Source organism: Oreochromis aureus, linkage group 22, assembly GCF_013358895.1.
Source record: "Oreochromis aureus strain Israel breed Guangdong linkage group 22, ZZ_aureus, whole genome shotgun sequence".
NCBI classification, from domain to species: Eukaryota; Metazoa; Chordata; class Actinopteri; order Cichliformes; family Cichlidae; genus Oreochromis; species Oreochromis aureus.
This window is the reverse complement of record NC_052962.1, coordinates 40,441,458-40,468,329: the sequence shown is the minus strand read 5'-3', so window position 1 is coordinate 40,468,329 and position 26,872 is coordinate 40,441,458. Positions and strand designations below refer to the sequence as shown.

Genomic DNA, 26,872 nt, shown 5'->3' with positions numbered 1-26,872 from the left:
ATATAAATTTCTTATTTGGAAAAAGTTTAACAACTACAAGAAAACCTGTGAATGAACAGAAGGTAGAGGGTGCCCCAGAAACAGTGAAAAACAATTCATGAAATAGAAAGATGTGAAAAGTTTCCACAAATATTACATGAAAAGGAGAGCACAAAATACAGCTTATTAAAGCCTTATTCACACTGAAGTTGTTTTAGGCTTAGAGAAATAAAAGTTTACACCTTTAAAGACCTTAGATTGTAAGAATCCTTTACCATCACTTTTGATACCTGTGTATATTTGAAATTTTCTGAAGTTCAGTGCAAAGCCTGAATGTAAAATATGAACTCAGGCAGGCCTGAAATGTGAAGCCAATGCTGAAATGCATAAAACGTGCAATCTTACTGATGGCCATCAGAGGGCAGCTTCTGACTGAAATTCGTATTGTATAGTATGTATTTGTCTGATTAATTGATGGACTCGGTCAGTATTCTCAATTTATTACACCAAAAGTGTGTAAGTGTATTCTAGTCAGGTCTCACCTTCTGCCTCTGATAACTGAAGAATGTTTTCCTGCATTAAGTGCTGCAATAACCTAGAAAAGTTAAAATCAGAATCAGAAATACTTTATTAATCCCAAAGGAAATTATGGGTTACAGCAGGCAGCATGGTTGGCGCATGCACACTCACAAAGGAACCCTCCGACCAAACACACTTTACACAAACATCACATTGGGGAGACAGGTCAGAGAGGTAGGCTGATAAAAAAACAACGAAAGTACACAACATGAGGTAAGAGGAGGAGAAAAAAAAGCAAATAAAAATCAAACTCACTACTCAAGGAGGCCTTTAAGTAACTCATTTACCTAAATTGGTCAAAACTTAAATTTAGGTAAAGAAACCAGTAATATTTAAAATATGTTTAAATGAAAGGACAAAAAACAAAGAAATTAGACATATTTTGATGTGGACACTGACTGCCTACCAAGTACAACCAACCTGTAAATGTTGATTCTTGATCTAAATATTGTCAGCCAGTTGTGAGCTTTATTTAATCCAAAACTAATCAACGAATATTTGTTTAGTCTGTCAGATTTTATTGTCCCAAAATGGTCATTTTTTATGGACCACATAGAGTCCTAATGTAGCCATAAAGATACAATCACATCCAGCACAAGAATAAACTTAGTCACACAGAGAAAATGTAGAAGCTCACGTCAAAATGTGTCACAAATATCTGTGTGTGTGTAACTGCAAAATTCAAAGTGACGACTGTTTCAGGAGGACAATAGGTAAATAAAAAGGTTAGTGCACACACCTTAAACCATGACGATAACTACCATTACTCCACCTGCACATATTTGTCCTCAGGTTCATGTTGGCTGCTTATAAAAAGAGGAGATGAAGTCAGCGAACATCACCTTCTTTCACTGCAGTGGACGACATACAAGCAAAGAAATACTATGTAAGTAATCCTAATATTAAATATATATCTGACACCCACATGTGACTTTAAAGACTAATTGATATATTTATTTTACTATATGATCTTTTGGCAACATATGGTGTAAATTAGGCAGCGGTTATATTCTTTTTTTTTAAGGGTTCTGTTTTTATTTGTTATACCTATGCTGCTTAATATATGACAATTATTTAAAAATGTTTTGAACGCTTTTGAATGACTTGTATGAAAAGGGAGCTGAGCAACTGCATTTTTTAAAAGAAAACTAGCTTTATATGTGTGATCTTCAAATTTTAAATCTGATAGAAACTAATTTGTATGTCGCTAGTGCTTGAAGGAAAACTTGAGATATGTTGGGGTGAATTATAGATGACATTATAGGACATGAATACAACTATAAACATGAAGTGGTGACTTGTGCTCTGATTTACAGTCAGTAACAATAAGGTCATAGTCAGAGCCTTTCCTTCATGATTTCTCAATTTGATTTGGTTGCATCTGAAGAAGAACCTTGTTGAGAAATGTGAAATAACGATCAAGACATAACCAGTTACAAAAACTGAAACAACTGCAGGAGAAGTATATTGATCTTCATTTAACACTTTAACTTCAAAGATCAAGGATAATACTATAGAAAAATTGTATATTTTAATATATTTAATTGAATACAAACATTTTTGCCTTTGCTTAATATAGTTTTTATATGGCTTTTATATCGCAAACTTCTATTTAAGATAAAATTGGAAAAGCTGAATAAAAGCAACTGTTTGAATAATTGTTTTTATAACTAACAATAAGCACGATGAACTGAATTTTCAGAGACAGGAGCAGGAGAAAGGATCACCATGATTGCAAAGATTTCTTTCATCATTCTTCTCGTAGTTGGTATGACAAACTTAAATTCATCAAAGACTTTTGTATTCATTAAAATATGGTTAATGTGATCGAATGTGTAAATGACATAAGATTTTCTACACAGCATGCTGCAACGCACAGACAACAACCACAGCTGCTCCGACAACAACCACAACTACTCCAACGACAACCACGGGTGCCCAAACAACAACCACAGCTGCAGCGACAATCACCACAACTGCAGCGACAACAACTACAACTGCCCCAACAAGTACCACAGTTGCTCCAACAACAACCACAACTGCTCCAACAACAACAACCACAACTTCACCAACAACAACAACCACAGTTGCTCCAACAACTACAACAACAACTGGTCCAACAACAACTACAACTGCTCCAACAACAACCACAACTGCCCAAACAACAACCACAACTGCCCCAACAACTACCACAGCTGCTCCAACAACAACCACAACTGTGGAATCAACCACAGCTGCCCAAACAACAACCACAGCTGCTCCAACAACAACCACAACTGCCCCAACAACTACCACAGCTGCTCCAACAACAACAACCACAACTTCACCAACAACAACAACCACAGTTGCTCCAACAACTACAACAACAACTGCTCCAACAACAACTACAACTGCTCCAGCAACAACCACAACTGCCCCAACAACTACCACAGCTGCTCCAACAACAACCACAACTGTGGAATCAACCACAGCTGCTCCAACAACAACTACAGCTGCCCAAACAACAACCACAGCTGTGGAATCAACCACAGCTGCTCCAACAACAACTACAGCTGCCCAAACAACAACCACAGCTGCTCCAACAACAACCACAACTGCCCCAACAACTACCACAGCTGCTCCTACAACAACCACCACTGCCCCAACAACAACTACAACTGCCCCAACAACTACCACAGCTGCTCCTACAACAACCACAACTGTTGCAACAACAACAACAACTGCCGCTACAACAACCACAGTTGCTCCAATAACAACAACCACAACGGCTCCAACAAAAACCACAGCTTCACCAACAACAACCACAGCTTCACCAACAACTACTACCACTGCCCAAACAACAACTACACCTGGCGCTACAACAACCACAGTTGCTCCAACAACAACCACAACGGCTCCAACAACAACCACAGCTTCACCAACAACAACCACAGCTTCACCAACAACTACTACCACTGCCCAAACAACAACTACACCTGGCGCTACAACAACCACAGTTGCTCCAACAACAACCACAACGGCTCCAACAACAACCACAGCTTCACCAACAACAACAACAACTGCAGGGACAACAACAACAGCTGCTCCAACAATGACCACAACTGCTCCAACGACAACCATGGGGGCCCAAACAACAACCACAACGGCTCCAACAACAACCACCACTGCTCCAACAACAACAACATCTGCCGCTACAACAACCACAGTTGCTCCAACAACAACAACCACAACAGATCCAACAACAACCACAGCTTCACCAACAACCACCACAACTGCAACGACAACAACTACAGCTGCCGCTACAACAATCACAGTTGCTCCAACAACAACCACAACGGCTCCAACAGCAACCACAGCTTCACCAACAACAACCACAACTGCAGTGACAACAACAGCTGCTCCAACAACAACCACAACTGCTCCAACAACAACCACAGCTTCACCAACAACAACCACAGCTTCACCGACAACTACCACCACTGCCCAAACAACAACGACAACTGCCGCTACAATAACCACAGTTGCTCCTACAACAACCACCACTGCTCCAACAACATCAACAGCTGCCGCTACAATAACCACAGTTGCTCCAACAACCACAGTTTCACCAACAACAACCACAACTGCAGCGACAACAACAGCTGCTCCAACAACAACCACAACTGCTCCAACAACAACCACAGCTTCACCAACAACAACCACAGCTTCACCAACAACTACCACCACTGCCCAAACAACAACGACAACTGCCGCTACAATAACCACAGTTGCTCCTACAACAACCACCACTGCTCCAACAACAACAACAACTGCCGCTACAATAACCACAGTTGCTCCAACAACAACCACAGCTTCACCAACAACAACCACAACTACAGCGACAACAACAACAGCTGCTCCAACAACAACCACAACAGCCCCAATGACAACCACGGGTGCCCAAACAACAACCACGGGTGCCCAAACAACAACCACAGCTGCAGCGACAACCACCACAACTGCAGCGACAACAACTACAACTGCCCCAACAAGTACCACAGTTGCTCCAACAACAACCACAGTTGCTCCAACAACTGCAACAACAGCTGCTCCAACAACAACTACAACTGCTCCAACAACCACAACTGCCCCAACAACTACCACAGCTGCTCCTACAACAACCACCACTGGCCCAACAACAACAACAACTGCCCCAACAACAACTACAGCTGCTCCATCAACAACCACAGCTGCCCCAACAACAACCACAACTGCCCAAACAACAACCACAACTGCCCCAACAACAACCACTGCTGCAGCGACAACAACCACCACTGCCCCAACAACAACTACAACTGCCTCAACAACTACCACAGCTGCTCCTACAACAACCACCACTGCTCCAACAACAACCACACCTGTCCCAACAACTACCACAGCTGCTCCTATAACAACCACCACTGGTACAACAACAACCACAACTGCAGCGACAACGACCACAGTTGCTCCAACAACAACCACAATTGCTCCAACAACAACCACAGCTTCACCAACAACAACCACAGCTTCACCAACAACTACCACCACTGCCCTAACAACAACTACAAATGCCCCAACAACTACCACAGCTGCTCCTACAACAACCACCACTGCTCCAACAGCAACCACAACGGCTCCAACAACAACCACAACTGCTCCAACGACAACCACGGGTGCCCAAACAACAACCACAGCTGCAGCGACAACCACCACAACTGCAGCGACAACAACTACAACTGCCCCAACAAGTACCACAGTTGCTTCAACAACAACCACAACTGCTCCAACAACAACAACCACGACTTCACCAACAACAACAACCACAGTTGCTCCAACAACTACAACAACAGCTGCCCCAACAACAACTACAACTGCTCCAACAACAACCACAACTGCCCAAACAGCAACCACAACTGCCCCAACAACAACCACTGCTGCAGCGACAACAACCACAACTGCCCCAACAACAACCACAACTACCCAATCAGCAACCACAACTGCCCCAACAACTACCACAGCTGCAGCGACAACAACCACAGCTGCCCAAACAACAACCACAGCTGCAGCGACAACCACCACAACTACAGCGACAACAACTACAACTGCCCCAACAACTACCACAGCTGCTCCTACAACAACCACAGCTGCCCTAACAACAACCACAACTGCCCCAACAACTACCACAGCTGCTCCTACAACAACCACCACTGCTACAACAACAACCACAACTGCAGCGACAACGACCACAGCTGCTCCTACAAGAAGCACCACTGCTCCAACAACAACCACAGCTGCCCAAACAACAACCACAACTGCCCCAAAAACTACCACAGCTGCTCCTACAACAACCACCACTGCTACAACAACAACAACAACTGCTGCTACAACAACTACATCTGCTCCAACAACAACTACCACGACTTCACCAACAACAACAACCACAGTTGCTCCAACAACTACAACAACAGCTGCTCCAACAACAACTACAACTGCTCCTACAACAACCACCACTGCCCCAACAACAACCACAACTGCCCCAACAACAACCACAGCTGCTCCAACAACAACCACAGCTGCCCAAACAACAACCACAGCTTCACCAACAACAACCACAGCTTCACCAACAACTACCACCACTGCCCTAACAATAACTACAACTGCCGAAACAACTGCCACAGCCGCTCCTACAACAACCACCACTGCTCCAACAACAACAACAACTGCAACTACAACAACCACAGTTGCTCCAACAACAACCACAACGGCTCCAACAACAACCACAGCTTCACCAACAACAACCACAACTACAGCGACAACAACAACAGCTGCTCCAACAACAACCACAACTGCTCCAACGACAACCACAGCTGCTCAAACAACTACCACAACTGCCCCAACAACTACCACAGCTGCTCCTACAACAATCACCACTGCTCCAACAACAACAACAACTGCCGCTACAACAACTACAGCTGCTCCAACAACAACAACCATGACTTCACCAACAACAACAACCACAGTTGCTCCAACAACTACAACAACAGCTGCTCCAACAACAACTACAACTGCTCCAACAACAACCACAGCTGCCCAAAGTGCAACCACAACTGCCCCAACAACTACCACAGCTGCTCCTACAACAACCACCACTGCCCCAACAACAACCACAACTGCCCCAACAACAACTACAGCTGCTCCAACAACAACCACAGCTGCCCAAACAACTACCACAGCTGCAGCGACAACAACCACCACTGCCCCAACAACAAGTACAACTGCCCCAACAACAACTACAGCTGCTCCAACAACAACCACAGCTGCCCAAACAACAACCACAACTGCCCCAACAACAACCACAACTGCTACAACAACAACAACAACTGCCGCTACAACAAATACAGTTGCTCCAACAACAACCACAACGGCTCCAACAAAAACCACTACTGCTTCAACGACAACCACAACTGCCCCAACAACAACCACTGCTGCAGCGACAACAACCACCACTGCCCCAACAACTACAACTGCCCCAACAACTACCACAGCTGCTCTTACAACAACCACCACTGCTCCAACAACAACCACAGCTGCCCAAACAACAACCACAACTGCCCCAACAACTACCACAGCTGCTCCTAAAACAAGCACCACTGCTCCAACAACAACCACAGCTGCCCAAACAACAACCACAACTGCCCCAACAACTACCACAGCTGCTCCTACAACAACCACCACTGCTACAACAACAACTATAACTGCAGCGACAACGACCACAGTTGCTCCAACAACAACCACCACTGCTCCAACAACAACAACAACTACCGCTACAACAACTACAGCTGCTCCAACAACAACAACCACGACTTCACCAACAACAACAACCACAGTTGCTCCAACAACTACAACAACAGCTGCTCCAACAACAACTACAACTGCTCCAACAACAACCACAGCTGCCCAAAGTGCAACCACAACTGCCCCAACAACTACCACAGCTGCTCCTACAACAACCACCACTGCCCCAACAACAACCACAACTGCCCCAACAACAACTACAGCTGCTCCAACAACAACCACAGCTGCCCCAACAACACCCACAACTGCCCAAACAGCAACCACAACTGCTCCAACAACTACCACAGCTGCTCCTACAACAACAACAGGTGCCCCAACAACAACCACAACTGCCCAAACAACAACCACAACTGCCCCAACAACAACCACTGCTGCAGCGACAACAACCACCACTGCCCCAACAACAACTACAACTACCTCAACAACTACCACAGCTGCTCCTACAACAACCACCGCTGCTCCAAAAACAACCACAGCTGCCCAAACAACAACCACAACTGCCCCAACAACCACCACAGCTGCAGAGACAACAACCACCACTGCCCCAACAACAACTACAACAGCCCCAACAACAACTACAGCTGCTCCAACAACAACCACAGCTGCCCAAACAACAACCACAACTGCCCCAACAACAACCACAACTGCTCCAACAACAACCACAGCTGCCCAAACAACAACCACAACTGCCCCAACAACTACCACAGCTGCTCCTACAACAACCACGACTGCTCCAACAACAACAACAACTGCCGCTACAACCACAGTTGCTCCAACAACAACCACAACGGCTCCAACAACAACCACCACTGCTACAACAACAACCACAACTGCAGCGACAACGACCACAGTTGCTCCAACAACAACCACAATTGCTCCAACATCAACCACAGCTTCACCAACAACAACCACAGCTTCACCAACAACTACCACCACTGCCCGAACAACAACTACAACTGCCCCAACAACTACCACAGCTGCTCCTACAACAACCACCACTGCTCCAACAACAACAACAACTGCCGCTACAACCACAGTTGCTCCAACAACAACCACAACGGCTCCAACAACAACCACAACTGCTCCAACGACAACCACGGGTGCCCAAACAACAACCACAGCTGCAGCGACAACCACCACAACTGCAGCGACAACAACTACAACTGCCCCAACAAGTACCACAGCTGCTCCTACAACAACCACAGCTGCCCTAACAACAACCACAACTGCCCCAAAAACTACCACAGCTGCTCCTACAACAACCACCACTGCTACAACAACAACCACAACTGCAGCGACAACGACCACAGCTGCTCCTACAAGAAGCACCACTGCTCCAACAACAACCACAGCTGCCCAAACAACAACCACAACTGCCCCAACAACTACCACAGCTGCTCCTACAACAACCACCACTGCTCCAACAACAACAACAACTGTTGCTACAACAAGTACATCTGCTCCAACAACAACTACCACGACTTCACCAACAACAACAACCAAAGTTGCTCCAACAACTACAATAACAGCTGCTCCAACAACAACTACAACTGCTCCTACAACAACCACCACTGCCCCAACAACAACCACAACTGCCCCAACAACAACCACAGCTGCTCCAACAACAACCACAGCTGCCCAAACAACAACCACAGCTTCACCAACAACAACCACAGCTTCACCAACAACTACCACCACTGCCCTAACAATAACTACAACTGCCGAAACAACTGCCACAGCCGCTCCTACAACAACCACCACTGCTCCAACAACAACAACAACTGCCACTACAACAACCACAGTTGCTCCAACAACAACCACAACGGCTCCAACAACAACCACAGCTTCACCAACAACAACCACAACTACAGCGACAACAACAACAGCTGCTCCAACAACAACCACAACTGCTCCAACGACAACCACAGCTGCCCAAACAACTACCACAACTGCCCCAACAACTACCACAGCTGCTCCTACAACAGTCACCACTGCTCCAACAACAACAACAACTGCCGCTACAACAACTACAGCTGCTCCAACAACAACAACCATGACTTCACCAACAACAACAACCACAGTTGCTCCAACAACTACAACAACAGCTGCTCCAACAACAACTACAACTGCTCCAACAACAACCACAGCTGCCCAAAGTGCAACCACAACTGCCCCAACAACTACCACAGCTGCTCCTACAACAACCACCACTGCCCCAACAACAACCACAACTGCCCCAACAACAACTACAGCTGCTCCAACAACAACCACAGCTGCCCAAACAACTACCACAGCTGCAGCGACAACAACCACCACTGCCCCAACAACAAGTACAACTGCCCCAACAACAACTACAGCTGCTCCAACAACAACCACAGCTGCCCAAACAACAACCACAACTGCCCCAACAACAACCACAACTGCTACAACAACAACAACAACTGCCGCTACAACAAACACAGTTGCTCCAACAACAACCACAATGGCTCCAACACCAACCACTACTGCTTCAACGACAACCACAACTGCCCCAACAACAACCACTGCTGCAGCGACAACAACCACCACTGCCCCAACAACAACAACCACAGTTGCTCCAACAACTACAACAACTACCGCTACAACAACTACAGCTGCTCCAACAACAACAACCACGACTTCACCAACAACAACAACCACAGTTGCTCCAACAACTACAACAACAGCTGCTCCAACAACAACTACAACTGCCCCAACAACTACCACAGCTGCTCCTAAAACAAGCACCACTGCTCCAACAACAACCACAGCTGCCCAAACAACAACCACAACTGCCCCAACAACTACCACAGCTGCTCCTACAACAACGACCACTGCTACAACAACAACTATAACTGCAGCGACAACGACCACAGTTGCTCCAACAACAACCACCACTGCTCCAACAACAACAACAACTACCGCTACAACAACTACAGCTGCTCCAACAACAACAACCACGACTTCACCAACAACTACAACAACAGCTGCTCCAACAACAACTACAACTGCTCCAACAACAACCACAGCTGCCCAAAGTGCAACCACAACTGCCCCAACAACTACCACAGCTGCTCCTACAACAACCACCACTGCCCCAACAACAACCACAACTGCCCCAACAACAACTACAGCTGCTCCAACAACAACCACAGCTGCCCAAACAACAACCACAACTGCCCAAACAGCAACCACAACTGCTCCAACAACTACCACAGCTGCTCCTACAACAACAACAGCTGCCCCAACAACAACCACAACTGCCCAAACAACAACCACAACTGCCCCAACAACAACCACTGCTGCAGCGACAACAACCACCACTGCCCCAACAACAACTACAACTACCTCAACAACTACCACAGCTGCTCCTACAACAACCACCACTGCTCCAAAAACAACCACAGCTGCCCAAACAACAACCACAACTGCCCCAACAACCACCACAGCTGCAGAGACAACAACCACCACTGCCCCAACAACAACTACAACAGCCCCAACAACAATTACAGCTGCTCCAACAACAACCACAGCTGCCCAAACAACAACCACAACTGCCCCCACAACAACCACAACTGCTCCAACAACAACCACAGCTGCCCCAACAACAACCACAACTGCCCCAACAACTACCACAGCTGGTCCTACAACAACCACCACTGCTACAACAACAACCACAACTGCAGCGACAACGACCACAGTTGCTCCAACAACAACCACAATTGCTCCAACATCAACGACAGCTTCACCAACAACAACCACAGCTTCACCAACAACTACCACCACTGCCCCAACAACAACTACAACTGCCCCAACAACTACCACAGCTGCTCCTACAACAACCACCACTGCTCCAACAACAACAACAACTGCCGCTAGAACCACAGTTGCTCCAACAACAACCACAACGGCTCCAACAACAACCACAACTGCTCCAACGACAACCACGGGTGCCCAAACAACAACCACAGCTGCAGCGACAACCACCACAACTGCAGCGACAACAACTACAACTGCCCCAACAAGTACCACAGCTGCTCCTACAACAACCACAGCTGCCCAAACAACAACCACAACTGCCCCAACAACTACCACAGCTGCTCCTAAAACAAGCACCACTGCTCCAACAACAACCACAGCTGCCCAAACAACAACCACAACTGCCCCAACAACTACCACAGCTGCTCCTACAACAACCACCACTGCTACAACAACAACTATAACTGCAGCTACAACGACCACAGTTGCTCCAACAACAAACACCACTGCTACAACAACAACAACAACTACCGCTACAACAACTACAGCTGCTCCAACAACAACAACCACGACTTCACCAACAACAACAACCACAGTTGCTCCAACAACTACAACAACAGCTGCTCCAACAACAACTACAACTGCTCCAACAGCAACCACAGCTGCCCAAAGTGCAACCACAACTGCCCCAACAACTACCACAGCTGCTCCTACAACAACCACCACTGCCCCAACAACAACCACAACTGCCCCAACAACAACTACAGCTGCTCCAACAACAACCACAGCTGCCCAAACAGCAACCACAACTGCTCCAACAACTACCACAGCTGCTCCTACAACAACAACAGCTGCCCCAACAACAACCACAACTGCCCAAACAACAACCACAACTGCCCCAACAACAACCACTGCTGCAGCGACAACAACGACCACTGCCCCAACAACAACTACAACTACCTCAACAACTACCACAGCTGCTTCTACAACAACCACCACTGCTCCAAAAACAACCACAGCTGCCCAAACAACAACCACAACTGCCCCAACAACCACCACAGCTGCAGAGACAACAACCACCACTGCCCCAACAACAACTACAACAGCCCCAACAACAATTACAGCTGCTCCAACAACAACCACAGCTGCCCAAACAACAACCACAACTGCCCCCACAACAACCACAACTGCTCCAACAACAACCACAGCTGCCCCAACAACAACCACAACTGCCCCAACAACTACCACAGCTGGTCCTACAACAACCACCACTGCTACAACAACAACCACAACTGCAGCGACAACGACCACAGTTGCTCCAACAACAACCACAATTGCTCCAACATCAACCACAGCTTCACCAACAACAACCACAGCTTCACCAACAACTACCACCACTGCCCCAACAACAACTACAACTGCCCCAACAACTACCACAGCTGCTCCTACAACAACCACCACTGCTCCAACAACAACAACAACTGCCGCTACAACCACAGTTGCTCCAACAACAACCACAACGGCTCCAACAACAACCACAACTGCTCCAACGACAACCACGGGTGCCCAAACAACAACCACAGCTGCAGCGACAACCACCACAACTGCAGCGACAACAACTACAACTGCCCCAACAAGTACCACAGCTGCTCCTACAACAACCACAGCTGCCCAAACAACAACCACAACTGCCCCAACAACTACCACAGCTGCTCCTACAACAACCACCACTGCTACAACAACAACCACAACTGCAGCGAAAACGACCACAGCTGCTCCTACAAGAAGCACCACTGCTCCAACAACAACCACAGCTGCCCCAACAACTACCACAGCTGCTCCTACAACAACCACCACTGCTCCAACAACAACAACAACTGCTGCTACAACAACTACAGCTGCTCCAACAACTACCACGACTTCACCAACAACAACAACCACAGTTGCTCCAACAACTACAACAACAGCTGCTCCAACAACAACTACAACTGCTCCTACAACAACCACCACTGCCCCAACAACAACCACAACTGCCCCAACAACAACCACAGCTGCTCCAACAACAACCACAGCTGCCCAAACAACAACCACAGCTTCACCAACAACTACCACAGCTTCACCAACAACTACCACCACTGCCCTAACAATAACTCCAACTGCCGAAACAACTGCCACAGCCGCTCCTACAACAACCACCACTGCTCCAACAACAACAACAACTGCCACTACAACAACCACAGTTGCTCCAACAACAACCACAACGGCTCCAACAACAACCACAGCTTCAACAACAACAACCACAACTACAGCGACAACAACAACAGCTGCTCAAACAACAACCACAACTGCTCCAACGACAACCACAGCTGCCCAAACAACTACCACAACTGCCCCAACAACAACCACTGCTGCAGCGACAACAACTACCACTGCCCCAACAACAACTACAACTGCTGCTACAACAACTACAGCTGCTCCAACAACAACAACCACGACTTCACCAACAACAACAACCACAGTTGCTCCAACAACTACAACAACAGCTGCTCCAACAACAACTACAACTGCTCCCACAACAACCACAACTACCCAAACAGCAACCACATCTGCCCCAACAACTACCACAGCTGCTCCTACAACAACCACCACTGCCCCAACAACAACCACAACTGCCCCAACAACAACTACAGCTGCTCCAACAACAACCACAGCTGCCCAAACAACAACCACAGCTTCACCAACAACAACCACAGCTTCACCAACAACTACCACCACTGCCCTAACAATAACTACAACTGCCGAAACAACTGCCACAGCTGCTCCTACAACAACCACCACTGCTCCGACAACAAGAACAACTGCCACTACAACAACCACAGTTGCTCCAACAACAACCACAACGGCTCCAACAACAACCACAGCTTCACCAACAACAACCACAACTACAGCGACAACAACAACAGCTGCTCCAACAACAACCACAACTGCTCCAACGACAACCACAGCTGCCCAATCAACTACCACAACTGCCCCAACAACAACCACTGCTGCAGCGACAACAACCACCACTGCCCCAACAACAACTACAACTGCCCCTACAACAACCACAACTGCCCCAACAACAACTACAGCTGCCCCAACAACAACCACAGCTGCCAAAACAACAACCACAACTGCACCAACAACAACCACTGCTGCAGCGACAACAACCACCACTTCCCCAACAACAACTACAACTGCCCCAACAACTGCCACAGCTGCTCCTGCAACAACCACCACTGCTCCAACAACAACCACAGCTGCCCCAACAACAACCACAACTGCCCCAACAACTACCACAGCTACTCCTACAACAACCACCACTGCTACAACCACAACAACAACTGCCGCTACAACAAACACAGTTGCTCCAACAACAACCATAACTGCTCCAACGACAACCACAACTGCCCCAACAACAACCACTGCTGCAGCCACAACAACCACCACTGCCCCAACAACAACTACAACTGCCCCAACAACAACCACCACTGCTCCAACAGCAACCACAGCTGCCCAAACATCAACCACAACTGCCACAACAACTACCACAGCTGATCATACAACAACCACCACTGCTACAACAACCACAACTGCAGCGACAACGACCACAGTTGCTCCAACAACAACCACTGCTTCACCAACAACAAACACAGTTTCACCAACAACTACCACCACTGCCCTAACAACAACTACAACTGCTCCAACAACTACCACAGAAGCTACTACAACAACCACCACTGCTCCAACAACAAAAACAACTGCCGCTACAACTACCACAGTTGCTTCAACAACAATCACAACGGCTCCAACAACAACCACCGGTGCCCAAACAACAACCACAGTTGCAGCGACAACCACCACAACTGCAGCGACAACAACTACAAGTGCCCCAAAAACTACCACCACTGCCCCGACAACAACTACAACTGCTCCTACAACAACTACAACTGCCCCAACAACTACCACAGCTGCTCCTGCAACAACCACCACTGCTCCAACAACAACCACCACTGCTCCAACAAAAACCACAGCTGCCCAAACAACAACCACAACTGCAGCGACAACGACCACAGTTGCTCCAACAACAACCACAACTGCTCCAACAACAACCACAACTGCTCCACCAACAACAACAACTGCCGCTACAACAACCACAGTTGTTCCAACAACAACAACCACAACAGCTCCAACAGCAACCACAGTTTCACCAAGAACAACCACAACTGCAGCGACAACAACAACAGCTTCACCAACAACAACCACAGCTTCAACAACAACAACCACCACTGCAGCGACAACAACAACAGCTTCACCAACAACAACCACAGCCTCACCAACAACTACCACCACTGCCCTAAGAACAACTACAACTGACACCACAACTACCACACCTGCTCATACAACAACCACCACTGCTCCAACAACAACAACAACTGCCGCTACAACAACCACAGTTGCTCCAACAACAACCACAATTGCTCCAACGACAACCACGGGTGCCCAATCAACAACCACAGCTGCAGCCACAACAACATCCACAACTGCTCCAACAACAAAAACCACAACTTCACCAACAACAACAGCCACAGTTGCTCCAACAACTACAACAACAGCTGCTCCAACAACAACTACAACTGCTCCTACAACAACCACAACTGTCCAATCAACAACCACCACTGCCCCAACAACTAACACAGCTGCTCCTACAACAACCACCACTGCTCCAACAACAACGACAGCTGCCCAAACAACAACCACAACTGCCCCAACAACTACCACAGCTGCTCCTACAACAACCACCACTGCTACAACAACAACCACAACTGCAGCGACAACGACCACAGTTGCTCCTACAACCACAGCTTCACCAACAACTACCACCACTGCCCTAACAACAACTACAACTGCCCCAACAACTACCACAGCTGCTCCTACAACAAGCACCACTGCTCCAACAACAACAACTGCCGCTACAACAACCACAGTTTCTCCAACAACAACCACAACGGCTCCAACAACAACCACAGCTTCACCAACAACAACAACAACTGCAGCAACAACCACAACTTCAGCGACAACAAAAACCACAACTGCTCCAACAACAACCACAGCTTCACTACCAACTACCACCACTGCCCTAACAACAACCACAGCTGCAGTGACAACCACCACAACTGCTCCAACAACAACAACCACAGTTGCTCCAACAACTACAACAACAGCTGCTCCAACAACAACCACAACTGCCCAAACAACAACCACAACTGCCCCAACAACTACCACAGCTGCTCCTACAACAACCACCGCTGCCCCAACAACTACCACTGCCCCAACAACTACCACAGCTGCTCCAACGACAACCACAACTGCCCAAACAACAACCACCACTGCTCCAACAACAACCACAGCTTCACCAACAACAACCAAAACTGCAGCGACAACAACAACAGCTGCTCCAACAACAATCACAACTGCTCCAACGACAACCACAACGGCTCCAACAACAACCACAATTGCCCCAACAACAACCACAGCTGCAGCGACAACCACCACAACTGCAGCAACAACAACTACAATTGCCCCAACTACCACAGTTGCTCCAACAACAACCACAACTGCTCCAACAACAACCACAACTGCTCAAACAACAACCACAACTGCCCCAACAACTACCACAGCTGCTCATACAACAACCACCACTGCTCCAACAACAACCACAGTTGCTCCAACAACTACAACAACAGCTGCTCCAACAACTACAACTGCTCCGACAACAACCACAACTGCCCAAACAAAAACCACAACTGCCAAAACAACAACCACAACTGCTCCAACAACAACAACCACAACTGCCCCAACAACAACCACAGCTTCACCAACAACAACCACAACTGCTCCAACGACAACCACGGGTGCCCAAACAACAACCAAAACTGCTCCAACAACAACCACAATTGCCCCAACAACTACCACAGCTGCAGCGACAACCACCTCAACTGCCCCAACAACAACAGCCACAGCTGCTCCAACAACTACCACAACTGCTCCAACAACAATAGCCACAGCTGCTCAAACAACAACCACAACGGCAGTGACAACAACCACAACTGCAGTGACAACTACCACAGTTGCTCAAACAACAACAACAACAACTGCTCCAACAACTACAACTGCTCCAACAACATCCACAGCTGCCCAAACAACAACCACAACTGCTCCAACAACAACCACAGCTTCACAAACAACAACCACAACTGCAGCGACAACAACCACAACTGCTCCAACTACAACCACGGGTGCCCAAACAACAACCACAACTGCTCCAACAACAACCACAACTGCTACAACAACAACAACTGCCGCTACAACAACCGCAGCTTCTCCAACAACAACTACCTCTGCTCCAACAACAACCAAAACTGCCGCGACAACAACCACAGCTGCTCCAACAACTACCACAACTGCCGCGACAACAAAAACAGCTTCACCAACAACAAGCACGAGTGCAGTGACCACAGCCACAGCTCCCTCAACAACAATCACAACTGTTGCAACCACAACAAGCTCAACCACTACAACAACATCAGCAACTACCCCAACAACCACAACTACTCCAACAAGTACAACCATTAAAACAACATCAGCAACTACCTCTACACCAACCACAACTAAACCAACAACAATAACAACAACAACCAGAAGTACTGCAACAACCACCTCCTCTGCCATGGTCAACAACATCAGCTTCCTTACAGTAGTTGTGGTTCTGATGTCACATGTACTCAGCACATATTTTTAACATTTCTTAAGTTCTCATCCTGCAAATGAATTAATAAACCAATGTACTTGTGAACATTTCAGATCTTTAATTAACCATATATTTATATTAACCATTTAAAGCATATTTTAATTCTTTTTTTATTGTGGCTTTATTCTTTTTTCTCTAACAGAGAAAAGTTAATTTAAACATGTTTTTTTCTTCCTATAGATGTTGTTTGTATGTATATCATCTAAACATGTGTGACCAGAGGATTGATAATATTGTAACGTCTGCAATCTCAACACTGATATTATCATTGTACTTTTCAAAACTATCTTAAATAAAGTCTCTTTGCATTGATTAAAGAGTGTCCCCTGACTCTTTAAAGATGATAATAATTTCTCATAACAATAATTTCTCTACAATAGCCAGTGTTAATACTGAGTTATATTCAACTTTTTTTATTTTGCTGCAAATCACAATAGTTCTCTCATCATGTTTCCTGTTGTAAATTAAAGACCCTGCAGTATTTGGAAGACAAAACAAGTAAACACAAACTATGGGAGAAAATCGAGTGACATGCTGCAGTGGTATATAAACACAGAGAGAGACAAATTAGTATGTAAGGATAAAAATGATGATATATTAAAGCAAACGTCTGAGTGATTCTGCATAATCCAGACTATATGACTGTGGTTTTATGGGGTCTGATATCTCTTTGTAATGTAAACAAACAACTTAAATATATAATTTGATTATTAAACTTGACAATGGTAATCTAACACAACAACTAACATTTGACACTCACATACAGCTGCTTTTACAACCACAGAGCTGCAGAAGAATGTGATGTAAGCAGAAACTTTGTGTTGAGCCCTTCTGAACACATAAGATTTTCTTGTCAGTATCTTGTGTTTGTTTCACTCACACACACACAATTTGTCTCTTTCATTCTTTGTGTTTGCACAAGATTTACAGCACTGTCCCTCAGCCCAAAACAGTGTTTCACACATTACATTACACTGAGAATAAGGGCTCAGTAGTAGGCGTTTCACTCCCACTGCGTCACATATGAACATTTGGTCGGGACCTGTTGTCATCACACTTTAATGCAACAGGTAACTGACACAGCTTTTCCCCTTAAATAAACGAGACCTTAAAGAAGACCAATACGAATCTTGCTGCAGGTACGAGAATTCTAATTAGAGGACTGAACCTGTTCACAGTCACAGCGGTAAAATGTAGCAGGTTACTTCTGAAAAATGTCACAGAGCATGTGTGAAACAGCACTGCAACAGTCAGTGTTGTTGGCTCTTTCAGGAGGACAAAAGCAGAGAGACACTTGCATTCAAGCTGTTTCTGCTCACACCTTTAACCAGGACGATATCTACCATTACTCCACCTGCACATATTTATCTGGATGCTAATGTTATCACATGTGGCTGGCTAATATAATATAACACTTTCTTTCACTGTAGTGGACAGCTTACAAGTAACGAGTTCTATTAAATTATAATGTAACTTCATATGTCTAAGACTTTAGACTGCAGTGTACATGTGGTACCAAAAGTTCAGTTGATCAAACACTTTCTCTTCACTACAGCTTCATGCAGCTCTCAGACACAGCTGCTCCAACCACAGCTGCTCCAACTACAGCTACTGTAACTACAACCACCTCTGCTGCAAAATGAGCTTCATCTCAGTAGCTGTGGTGCTGATATCACATGTACCTCATAAAGATTATTAATGTTGTTCAGCTCACATCGTGTAAGTGCAGCGATTAAAAACTGAAGGATGTGAAAATGTGAAATGTTTAAATGAGCTGAGTTATGTTAGTGTGTGATTCTGACAGAGATGGGTAGACAAGTTCATTTGGGTACATTTGATCTTCTTGAGATGATCTACGATGGGACAACTCAGACTGTATTCTCATTTTGATTAAAATTGTCAGAATATTAAATTCAGAACGAAGTATGTCATCAATCATTTATAATGAAGAATAACAAAGAATTCTAATATGATCAAAAGGGACTGTTATCTGTTGACATTTAAAAGTGTAATATATGAACAAAAGTTCCCTTATACATGTTTAGAGTTAGAAAGGTAGGTGGTGGAGTAGCTTCAGGGAACTCAGCCAGTATGTTCCAGGTTAGAGTGCATACATATACCGCCACTCTGGGTTTGTCCCATTGTCCCCACCCAGCTAGAGGTGGATGACATAGCTTGACAGGGAGGGGTCCAGATGAGAGGCACAACCCAGACTGGTTTGTCCAAATGCAGGTGCAGTGGTTTCATTCAGGCCAGATAAAACTGCATGTTCTTAAACTCAGGTACACGTGTAGCTCTTAATGCAGTCCAGTAAACCTGAAATATAAAGTCACCCCCTTTGTGGCTGATAAATCCCTGTTTTTCTTTCTTTGGATTCACTTCAGTGATTTTTTTGTTCAGCTGTCACACAGGTATGTAACATCTCAACATGAGGGTTAGCATAGCTACACTGCTCCTCACACATAACGGCCCAACTCACTTTTCTCTGCTGTTTCTTTTCCAATAAGTGTGTGGATGTATTTCTCACACCTCAGTAAACTGGGACGCATCATACTTATTTTCACATTATTTAATGTGAATTAAAGGATTCCACATTTATTTCTTGAGAAAAGTTCCATTACGTGATTCTTATATTTTTGTTTAAATAAGGCACCACACACCTGGAATATTTAAATTGCACTTCAAGGAGCTTCAGACAGCTCATGCTTCATATATAATTTTTCTACTCGTATGAGTCATGTTCTGTCATGTGCTTTTGCAGAGAACTTTATTCTCAAGCTTAGTCTTAGTTTGGGAAACAGTTTTGTTGGACGTCAGGTTCAGGGTCCAAGTCCAGCTGTAGCTTTGAATGATCCCCCTTTTTCCTTTTAACCATCACACTGCCTGACTGCTCCTCTCTTTATGTTTTATGCACGTAGAGTCTTCATCATGAGCTCAGCAGGTTTGCTGAAAACTGGTGTTGTGTGTTGGAACTCTGCTTTGGGTATATATTCTTTCTAATAATCTCTGTGGAATCAAGCACCAACATGACAGCTGTAGATCCTGGCAGTCCTGAAATCTCTACGTTGCGTCGTGGGACTGTAGATGTGACTTGTACTGACAGGCCTGAAATCTTGCAGGCAGAACAGTAACACTCACATGTCCATAAGCTGTCAGTCAATAGTCAGTGTGTGAGTCACTGAAATCTCAAACCTAATTTATTTTCAAAGCACATTTGAAAACAACACACATTAACCAAAGTGCTGTACAAAAAATAGAGCGGATAAAAATAGTAAATTATTACTGAAGCAGGTGTGTCGTTTCTTCTGTTGTGCTCTTCTTTGTGAACTGTCAGTCTCTATGATGTGAGAAATGCATAAAATGTTTGGTCGACTGTTTAGAAGCAACTGTAACAGTGTCACCTGTCCTCAGTCATATGACAGCCTGTCGTTGGCTCTGATGTGCAGTACAAACACACAGGCATTGTTCTGTATCATTGTTGTGCTGGTCTTCACATTCTGTGCTCCAGACAGCTCACTGTTCTCACACAAACCGTCAAAATGCAGCAGGAGAGTAATCCTTTCACTTTGACCACATTCAAAAGACATTTTAGTTTTCCCAGCTTTACAACATAACCTGAGTCCTCATGCATATCAGATCATAAGTCATTTGCTAGCCTACATAAATGATATTTGTCTGATTTAAACACGAGTCTCTTTGACGTCCAAACACAGCCAGCTGTGTCAGTGAGTACAGTAGCTCAGGGCATGAAGGGAAGGCTCAATATTCTCAGAGGCAGAATATTATTTGTCAGATTTTAAACTGTTTGGATAAATAATCCGTCTACATGAAAAATGTCAAACTGAACATAGTGTGAAAACTTCTAATTACAGCCTCAGTGTAACTTTGTTATTCATGGACAGCAACAAAACAATCAAGTAAGGATGCTCAGAACTTAGATTTGCAAAGCAGTCTCAGTTATTGTGAAGACTAGAAAAGCTCTATATAAAAACAACTGAAAGATTAATATTAAAATAATAATATTGCTGACACCAAATAGATCTGTGACAGCTTTACTTAGCAAATCTGAATTGACAATAAAGTTTTTCTTCCTGTTGGCAACCGTCCACCTCACCTTATTTGTGGCTCCAGGTGCACTTAATCTCTCTGCAGTTGAAACTAAATGGTAGATGGACTGATTCTTATCCGGTCTTTCAGTGATGAATCCTGCTTCCGGGCCCAAACTCTCTGCGTTTAATAAGACTTTTGTGTTTTTAACATGTTTTAATGCTTTGTAGCTTGTTCTATTTAATCTCAACAAGCTCCTAAAAACAGTCAGTGATCACTGTCGGCCTCTCTCGGGTTTTATTACCGCTAATCATTTTAAAGTTCAGTTTTTAAAACCTTACGATGTAACTACAGCCCAGCCCTTGCAGCAATATATTATTGACTAACCTGGTATTGTGGATGGATTATCTCAGTTGTTCTCCTGACTGACGTTTGGTCCGTTTCCAGCATCCTGCCATGCGATTGCATTTGTCCCTAACCATCGGGAACCCTCACGTTAACTTTTATCTAGGGGAAAAAAGTTAGCGTTCATCCTCCAGCTTCGCTGTTCATGTTATGCTAACATAGCTGTGTCACTAGCGATCAAGTAGCACATCATTATATACCAGCTAGCCCAACTTCAGTAACCCTACAAACGTCACTGCTGTTTACTTTCCTGTCTTCATTTATTTTGGAAGTGATAGCAGAGCTGTACATCTTAATTTGTTTCAGAAATCTCTCAGTCAGAACATGCTATATGTTTAGATGGAAACTAGCAAGCTAACTTCTTGCTAACTTCTAACTCTGTTAAATTCTGTTTTCATGGATGCCTGGATATTAAACTTAATTGTTACACCTGGTAAAGCAGCAACACTGATCATTTTATTACAGATGAAAGGATTTAGACAGTTTGTAACTCTCAGTGATGCCGCAGTGATCGTGTGACTTAGGGACCTGCAGCAGAGTTTTGGCCCAGGCACGGCTAATGACGTCAGACTTAAAGACCGGATATAGCGCTTTTCTACTCTCCTGGAGTACTCAAAGCAGTCTATACAACGTGCCACATTCACCCATTCTCTCAAGCACTTTGTCTGAATTAAGTGCTTTATAACTACATTCACACGCTGATGGATGCAACAGAGAGCAACTTGCTGTTAATATCTTGCCAAAGGATACTTGACATGCAGACTGGGGGAGTCAGATATCAAACCACCGACCTTCTGATCAGTAGGTGACCTGCTCTACCTGAGATACAGCCACCCGAGTCAGCCATGACACTTTTACCACACAACCTTGAAGTGAAATCTGCATTCAGGTAGCCTAATGTACTCTGATTTAAAACTTCAGCACCACGTAGTCTGTGAGTGGTGGAGCCAGAACTCAGAAGTCAGATGGACTCGAAACTCCACAACACATTTCATGTGCAAATGTTGAACCCATTGTAAATTGGACCTTGGTAACATTCAGCTTATCATTTTACACTAATAATTAATTGTCCAAAACTCCAGATAGGTGATAGTTTAAGATTTTGTTACAATTGTGCCTGTGCTTTGAGCCAACACCTGTTTAGCCATACTGCCATACCACTATCATTTTTATTCAGCAGCGAGCTAATCATTCCACTTTCATTAGTTCATCATTTCAGTCGGCAGCAAATGATTTTAAACATTTATTCCATTTTTGACCTTTACTCTCACGAGCTGGGATGGCTTGTGTGATTGTTGTGCTTTGATTTCCCTTTTCTGGGGCAGGCAGGCGGGGCGGTTTTCCTCAGGACTCCCCAATTTAATTTCCAATAAAATTGATTCATGTTTGTGGCTGTGATGTGACAAAATGTGGAAAAGTTCAAGGGGGCCAAATACTTCTGCAAGCCACTGTATATAATGACTGCTATGAATATTGCACAGAGCAGCAGCTGCTGGTGTCAGTGATCAGATCCAGGAACACTGTTAACAAAAGCATGTAGATTCTTTTTTATTCTCCTGGTAAATACCAACAAGCTGATTGAAAGCACAGTCTATTACAGTCCATTGCATGTCTGATGATGCATTTAAACAGCAACACACCCAATGCACAGAAATGTTCTGCACTTTGTGTGGTGACTCTTCATTCACTGGGCTCTTTTGTTCTGTCTGTACTATTATCTGTTTATAGCTCCAGGGAATTAAAGTTGTTTACCACAGTACTTTCCATGATGAAAACATCTATTATTAATGTGCTGTTTACTGTCAGGAGGATGCTGCAGGATGTACGCTCTCCATGGTTGTCTTCGTACTTACATTGAAGGTTATTTTACAGCGTTTTTCTTCTGCTTATCCAGCCTAAGCCGAAAGCCCAGACCTCTCTCTAGCCTTTCTCTCGGTGCCGATTTCTCCAGTGTGTCCAGGGTCTTCCCTGGGGCCTCCTTCCGGTGGGAGGTACACGGAACACCTCACCCAGGAGGAGACCAGGCGGCATCCTAGTCAGATGCCCGAACCATCTCAACTGGCTCCTTTCGATGTGGTAGAGGAAAGGCTCTACTCTGAGCCCCTCCCGGATGGCCAAACTCCTCTACCCTATCTCTAAATGAGAGGCCAGCCATGCTTGGTCACTACCCACAGTTTGGTCACTACCCACATTTCATGACCAAAGGTGACGTCAGCACCTCAGGACACCCCGAGAAAAATGGTCAAATGCCTTCTTTGAGGCCACAAAACACATGTAGACTTGTTAGGCAAACTCTGATGCACACTAGAGTATCCTCGAGAAAGTAAAGAACTGGTTCGGTGTTCCAGTGAACGAAAACTGCTTTGTTCCCCCTGTATCCAAGGAAATTAGTAATCATAATAATAAAACATAATTTGAATCGTGATTGTGAATCAGTAGAGTAAATATTATAGATATTACATACTATCATGTATAAACTGAAGAATAAATAGCAAATGAGTCAGACCTAGTTTAACAGACTCCTTCAACATCTGTCCCAGCAGCTAAAACAGAAGAAAGAGAAAGTCAGAAAAGCTGCTGAAAGTTGTACATCTGAATGACATGAATATGGAAATGAAACTAAAACCTGTTCTAGTGGTAAACACAAGGTAAGTCTGGAAATACTACTGACATGCACATTTACAACACCACTTATAACTAAACATTAAGGCACGAGACACAGAGAAAATTTTGAGTTACAGTTTAAGTCAAAATAATACGTGCTCAAATATGTGACTTTACTGGACAGCTTTATTTTTTAAATCACTGAAATACTCAAAATAAATTTGCTTTGCAGGAAATCTTTGTTGACGGTTGATTCATTGTGTGCAGCAGCTGCTGGACTCACTGCAATCATCACTTTTAATGATGCAACAATGATTCTAAACTGTAATCAGACAAATTGAATCTGTGTACATCAACTCCAGTGGGCATGCTTCCAAGACAGTCTTTGAGTTCCAGCCTTCTTTCTTTGAGTTAACATAAAACTACAAATTGGAGGTCTAATTATCTTTTAATAAACATGTTATAATTGTAGATGACTCAGTTTATTAATTAAAAGAACAATGATGGTTTGTATCTACTCCAGCCTTCACTCAGTGTTCAGTGTGTGCAGGTGGTTTTAATAAAAGGTGTTCCAGTTAGTGAGGTAAGTTCTTACTGTGACACCGACAATACAAACCATTGGCATCAACATGAAATCCAGACCTGAAAAGTAATTTCATGTAAGCTAGAGTTCATTTGAAAAAAAAAAAAAAACTAAATAAATGCATTTAGTGCGTGCTTCATACTATCAGTTCTACACATGATCCTCACATTGCTTGCAACGGCAACTTTCTGTTTCACACTTGGATGCAGAATGCTCCCGCTGTGTGCTCAGGGTCACTTTTCCACAGAGCCCACGGTTCCCAAAGTGGGCAGAGCCAATGCAGGGAGAGCGCAGTATGAATAAAAAAAGAATGCTAGGATGCTGCGAGCCTAATGGACAGGTTTTTGATGGGGGTCCCACACAAACAGAAAGCAGAAGATGAAGCATCGCCAAAAATACTTCCCACCCAACTTCTATTTTTTGAAAAATGTATTGATAGCAATGTTGAATATTGTCACACAATTAAAAAAAAATACACATAAAATAATTACACCATAAAAATGGTGACAGGGGATTTCTAAAAATCACCCCGCAGTTCTTCAGCTAAGACACCTGAGTTAGAAAACACAAACACTGCAGCTGTCTTTCACTCGCGAGGGCAGTCATGGACGCAAGACCTGCGTCTCATCACTGTCTGCGTGCTTTATTTATACTTGTCTGTGTGTCTGTGTGTGTGTGTGTGTGTGTGTACAAATATAACAGCGTCACTCAGAGCAGTGGGTTTTTCCCTTTTCTACATCTGAATGTTCTCTGAAAACAGGAAGCGGTTAGTAGCTGAATAAGTTCATCATCACAAGAGTTATTAGGTGAAAAGTCACGTAGACATGTGGTTTGCTTAGTGATCCAAAAAAGAGCACATTTCATGTAGCTGATCACATTATGTACAATTTTCTTTTAACAAATGGTTTGTTCTTCTGTTATGTAAAAGCGGTAGTTTATTTTATTGTAATTTATTGCAGTTTACTTTTATCTGTTTAAAAGATTTGAGGTGTGAAATAAACTGTAATGGAGTTTGAAAACAAAATATGGGTGTGTGTGGTTGGAGGATGTGATATGTGTGTGTGTGTGTGTGTGGGGGGGGGGGCACCAAGACTTTCTTGAAAAACAAACGGGGACCTAGCAAAACAAGTCTGGGAACCACTGTGCTAATTGGACAGTTGCATGCAATCATATAA

The 26,872-nt window shown here is 44.8% G+C and overlaps 1 protein-coding gene across 1 annotated transcript in view; it reads left to right on the top strand.

Moving 5' to 3' along the window:
• The window catches only part of LOC120435617 (GATA zinc finger domain-containing protein 14-like), a gene marked incomplete at its 3' end in the record, with an annotated part of 42,662 nt that extends 25,142 nt beyond the window's left edge, over positions 1-17,520 (top strand). The window contains exons 3-7 of the mRNA XM_039605371.1: positions 5,103-5,249; positions 14,862-15,134; positions 16,113-16,597; positions 16,812-16,843; positions 16,900-17,520. Of these exons, the coding sequence (XP_039461305.1) occupies positions 5,103-5,249; positions 14,862-15,134; positions 16,113-16,597; positions 16,812-16,843; positions 16,900-17,520 (1,558 nt within the window). The remainder of the gene's footprint in view (positions 1-5,102; positions 5,250-14,861; positions 15,135-16,112; positions 16,598-16,811; positions 16,844-16,899) is intronic.
• Between the last annotated feature and the right edge of the window lie 9,352 nt (positions 17,521-26,872).